The following is a 6000-nucleotide window of genomic DNA, read 5'->3' on the forward strand; positions in this document are numbered from 1 at the left end:
TGAAATTAGTATACCTTCCAAGATACAGTTACATAGAAAATTTTATTTTCTAAATTACAATTTGCCAACTCTTTTGTAATTTTAACACCCTGTATCTTAAAAAGTCCCTTCCAGACTTTAATCTTACTAGAACTTTTGATACAGTATTCAGAAATATAGTTATTTTCTTCCAAAAAGTTTTGTAAATTCTGTAGTAACATTAATTTGGAAAATCAAAATAGAAAAACGATGTCAATAAGACAAAACCCTATAACAGCGTTGCCACTTTTACATTTTTTAAGCAAATATAAGAAACATTTGAGTCCGGACTAACGCATTTTTCCACGTATAAAAACGTCGCAATCCCTAAAAGATTCGCAAGGTCGTACAAATTCCCCAAATGTTTACATACAAATCGAAAACATCTCGACTTGGGCAAGATTTTAAACGTAAAGCTTTCGGATATGTTTGCGGAGAGTCTTTTCTCACTACTCGCCTGAATGATGATTGTTTCCGACTCCAAGGCAAATATTTAAAGTAAAAGTTATCTCTTCTCGATAAATCCCCAGCCTAAGCCCAAATAAATGAGATAAAGGTGAACACGTCGCTCTCTGTTTGCATAAGTTTTCCTACGACGTCGGTATGTTTTTTCAATTAATCAAACACGAGCCCTGATTTTGTTCTTTGAACACCCGACAGTTGAATATGTTAAATATAGATTTTTTTCAGAACTCACTTAAAAAAAAAATTGAAACGTAAAGAATTGAAGACCTTGTAAGACTAGACCGAGGACTAGACAAAAGATCTTAGCGCTGATATGATCTAAAAACTGCTAGATATATAATTAAGTAGTGCAACCAAGCCTTATATCCTGTGTTATAAAAAATTTCACTTAGTTTTGTAAAAAAAACACGATGAGAATAGAAGGATTATGTAAATACATTGTTTAGAAACTAACAATTTTAGGAAGTTTTTAAATAAATAAATAAATATAAAAAAAAGGTTGTAAATGTCGGTCCGCAGTATTTTCGGATAAATTAATGATAATCCTTTGTTTCCGTAAATGTTTTTTTTGAGAAACCCGGTATATTTTATACAGACTGGTGTACAGTGTCTCTAAAAAAAATTGGGTGTTCATAAGAAGATGGGAAATAAAAAATATGGCAAGTCTGCCTTATCCAAGTATTAGTTTTGTTCCTAGTGAATTAGAAACAGTTTTCAACAGTCAAACACAATCTCATTTCGTTCAAAACATTGAACTTTGAACCTTATGTATACACTAAAATCATAAACCTGTCAAAATTTATGGAATATTTAATATTTAATTTAATTCAAGCGTACCCTTATAAGTGGCGCCCTCTACAATCAGCGTCAAAACCAATGACATATTTAAATTTAGCATCCAAAAAAACTCCCCGTACCCCAGGTTTTATGCCAACATTCAAATTTGTTTGGAAATTATTCTTAAAAAATAAAAAAAAAACAAAAAACTGTAATATCCTGTATATCGAAAGCTAAACATTTGTGGACTCACGTTTATAGGGAAAAAAGTTTTATTTTGACCTGAAAAATACGTCCCTAAAATCTTTGTACTGAATTTTGAATCACCCTGTATAGTGTCTTAAAATACCGGAGCGTCATATTTTGTATTAAAACATTGCAGTTAGACAAAATAGAGCTCTATACGACAGATGAGCGAGTGAAAATTGTGAAAACTCATTACAAGTACAGAGAGTGTGTAGCCGAGACTGTGCAAATTACGTGAAATTTTCGGTAGAGGGAACGCCTCGAATGAAACAACTGAAAAGATTAGTTGCCAAATAGGTTCCGTTGCAGACAATAAATAAACAGGCCGGTCTCGTACTTGAGAAACAAATGCATCCACAACATGTTAATGTTTGGTGCGGATTTGGGCTGGAGGCATCCTCGGACCAATCTTCTTCGAAAATGCGGTTGGTCAGGCAATAACAGTTAATGGTACTCGCTATAGCGACGTCGTAATCCAGATATGGATGTAGATGACGTGTGGTTTCAACAAGACGGTGCCACATGCCATACAGCCCGAGAAACAATTCAATTACTACATGAGTCATTTCCTGGTCGTGTAATTTCCCGTTTTGGTGATCAGAATAGGCCGCCCAGATCATGCGATTTAAGGCCGTTGTACTTTTTTCTTTGAGGTTTTTGATGTCTTAAGGTTTATGCCAACAAGCCCACAAGTAGGGGAACGACAGGTAATACCGATAGGAGGGTAATACCGACACCGTTAATATTTTTGAAAACATTACTGATATCTGTATTCAAAACCATGCATATAGATTACTACTATGTATACTGCACATTGACATGTGCGGTTCTATTCCGTTCAACCAGATTGTGCTGTTAGCGTTACATATCTGTTCGGGCGTGTTTTCCTACAAGATTTTGTTGCTAAATAATAGTAATACAAAGTTTACATTTTGAGAATTTTCAAGCAATACACTGATTAATAATTTACTGGTGGTGTTATAAATTGTGTTATGTGGTGATTTTATCCAGTAAAACTGTTATAAAGTAAGTGAGGTTAGTTTTATATCTTTAGTCAGGTTGAGGTAATACCGATTTGATCGATCGGCATTACCCCAAGCATGTCGTGATTACCCCAAATGGGTCGTGATTACCCCAATGTAGCAGCCTTTACATGTTTCTCAGAATGCCACGAATATATGAACGGACAACTCAAAAAAACAGTTGGGAGAAGGAAAATATGGACAGAGCAATAAGAGCAGTAAGAAATGGTAGTGCCATTAAACGAGCTGCGCAACAATTTCACGTCCCATATCCTGAGTCCCTCTGGGACAAACTGAAGCAAGGTCCGTCAAATTCAAGACTTGGGAGGAAAACAATTCTATCCTCCGAAGAAGAACGAGCTATTGCAGAATATATCAAATTGTTGGCAAAAAGTTTTTATGGGATCTCATCAACTGAATTAAGAAGAGCATGTTTTGAGTACGTTGAAGTAAACAACATCCGTCACCCCTTTAACACAGAGAAAAAGATTGCAGGACGCGACTGGTACTATGGTTTTCTGAAACGAAATTCTGACATAACTGTGAGAACTCCAGAACCTATATCACTAAACAGGATTAACGCTTTCAATAAGACAGAAGTCAATCTGTTTTTTTCCAATCTAGAGATTGTTTATGAAAAATTCAAATTTGGGCCCGAAAAAATAGATAATGTAAATGAGACGGGAATAACCACAGTGCATGTTCCCGGAAAAATTTTGGCAGGAAAAGGGCTTAGAAGATGTGGTGCTATAACGAGGACAAACAGTGACAGCAATTATATTCCTCCATTATTTATATATCCTCGTCAACGTTTACCTGGACATTTTTCAAAGGACGGTCCACTAGGATCCATATATAAATGCTCAAAGTCTGGCTGGATCACTGAGGACATTTTCTTAGAATGGCTGGAACATTTTACAAAGTTTATCCGTTGTGATAGTGATAATCCAGTTCTGCTTGTGATGGACAAAGACATATCACACACATCTTATAAAGTTTACAAATTCTGCAAAGCACATGTAATAGTGGTCGTATCTCTGCCGCCACATACATCGCACAGGCTGCAGCCTTTAGATTTCACTTTCTTTTCCCCACTGAAGACAGCATATAATAATGAATGTAGCACATATCTGAAAACCAATACTTTCGCAAAAATTCTCCAGGAAGATATAGCCATGTTATTTGCTCGTTCCTACAACCGCGTCGCTACAATTGAAAAAGCGGTAAAGGGTTTTCAATGCACCGGAATATATCCACTAAATAAAAACATCTTTGCTGACGAAGAATTTTCCATATTAGAAGACAACTTAAATCAAACTGAGCCTTCTACGCCAAACGAGACTATTACTGAAATACCCGGAAATGAACAAATAGATAACGTCGAAAATCCCATTGTTCCATCAACGTCTGGAACTTCAAAATCCACAACCAAACTCAGAATCACAGAGAGCGATTCATCTACTTCAGATGATTTAGTAGAAGTATCCGATGAGGAGGACTTTACTTCAGATAAAACTTTGATTCTAAAAACCTCATTCTCTGATATTTATCCACTACCAGCAAAAAAACAATAAGTACAGAAAGCTAATACGAGAAAAAAAACACTCCGAAATATTTACTGCACTACCAAACAAAGATGTCCTTGAGGAAAAGGAAAACAGGAAAGAAAATAAGCGAAAAGTTGAAGAAAGAAGAAAGAGATAAATTGCAACTGATGACGTTAAGCAGAAAATAAGCAAAGCCTGTGCCGAAGGAGCAACTAAACCAAAACGACTAGCCATGAGAAATTGTAAAGAAGATGAACATTTGTGCCTTTTTTGCCAAGAGTTTGGCCGCGACAATGAATTATGGTTCTACTGTGCACTATGTTCTCAATGGGCACATGCAGCATGCACTGATTCAGACACCCCTGAAGGATATGTTTGCGATAATTTCCGATGAATATAGGTATCGCAATTATCCGTCATACATGTCGGTATTACTCGCATGATTGGGGTAATTCCGATTTTTTCACATTGACATGTAATATTTTTTTGTTCTGGTTATTTAGAAATATATTTTGTTTTCATCTGTTGTTATAATAAAAGAAGGTGTAAAGTATATTCTCTAATTTTTTGCAGTCACATTCGATGATAAAAAACCGAGATACATAGATTCTTTCTTAGAGTATCGCAATTCCCCCAGCTTCCCCTAATAACAACTTGGTGAAAATGTATTGATGAATTTTTTTGGAACCTAATTTTTTTCTTGCATTTTATATAAAAATAAGACAGTAACATACCTTGGGTATAAACCTCACCCTAGGGACTAAAAAATGTACTTCAATCTGTTGATGCTAACACACTATTTGCGTGCCTGTGGTATAAAATCCCACCGAAATCACGTATTGTCTAATTTTAAAGTGACAAAACGACACCGTCACGCTACAAATTTCGCACAGGTTATCGCTCGCCAGGACAATAATTTGAATCCATTCACACGATCCCCACGCGTAAAAATCGAGGTTAGTCACTTTGATGGACAGATATGTAAAAAACTGCCGGCACCCGTCTCCGGGCGTCCGTCGTCCGCAATGTATCGTAGATTTCATCGCGTAAACACAGTTAATTAATTAAAGTGTACACGGTCGGGGTCGTTTGTCTCGCGAGGGGGCGCTGCCAGATGGATGGTCCTTTGGACCCGGACGTAAACCGACATCGTTAAAGTCACTAGAAGTAATGTAATTAGTTCGGAAGTAATTTACAATTTGGTTTTATCATAAAAAGGGGCGTAAAATTATTCGCAAATAGCAAATTGGGCTCGGCGCTTTTTAGAGATTGATTATTATTATTAATCCGATTGATTCAATCAGAATCTATTATGTCAAATTTTAGTTCATTGTCAAATATCCAGAACTGTACCATTATTAGAAACTGCTGTGCAAAAAAAAATAATGCTATACCACTCCGTCTCATTTAATATTTGCATAATTTCTCACAAATTTATATTTTTCCCTTGTTGAAAAATATAAAATACTCAGTTATTTATTATTTAACTTAGATTTATTTAACATTTACTTATCAATTTTTAACCCAATAAAAGTAGGGGAACGACAGGTAATACCGATAGGAGGGTAATACCGACACCGTTAATATTTTTGAAAACATTACTGATATCTGTATTCAAAACCATGCGTATAGATTACTACTATGTATACTGCACATTGACATGTGCGGTTCTATTCCGTTCAACCAGATGGTGCTGTTAGCGTTACATATCTGTTCGGGCGTGTTTTCCTACAAGATTTTGTTGCTAAATAATAGTAATACAAAGTTTACTTTTTGAGAATTTTCAAGCAATACACTGATTAATAAATTACTGGTGGTGTTATAAATTGTGTTATGTGGTGATTTTATCCAATAAAACTGTAGTAATGTAAGTGAGGTTAGTTTTATATCTTTAGTCAGGTTGGGGTAATACCGATTTGATCGAT

At 35.6% G+C, this 6000-nt stretch overlaps 2 protein-coding genes across 9 annotated transcripts in view; one reads left to right on the plus strand and one right to left on the minus strand.

Moving 5' to 3' along the window:
• Positions 1-6000, minus strand: part of LOC108910920 (xin actin-binding repeat-containing protein 2) — a 148687-nt gene that overhangs the window by 124519 nt on the left and 18168 nt on the right. The window lies entirely within an intron of this gene.
• LOC108910910 lies at positions 2726-4102 on the plus strand. Its single transcript, XM_018715660.1, has one exon. It carries the CDS (start codon positions 2726-2728, stop codon positions 4100-4102), a length of 1377 nt encoding a protein of 458 aa, XP_018571176.1.

This window comes from Anoplophora glabripennis, unplaced genomic scaffold (assembly GCF_000390285.2).
Source record: "Anoplophora glabripennis isolate ALB-LARVAE unplaced genomic scaffold, Agla_2.0 scaffold462, whole genome shotgun sequence".
NCBI classification, from domain to species: Eukaryota; Metazoa; Arthropoda; class Insecta; order Coleoptera; family Cerambycidae; genus Anoplophora; species Anoplophora glabripennis.

Excerpts from the sequence above, each read along its gene's own strand:
- LOC108910910 (XM_018715660.1), top strand. The coding sequence starts at position 2,726 with ATGGACAGAGCAATAAGAGCAGTAAGAAATGGTAGTGCCATTAAACGA.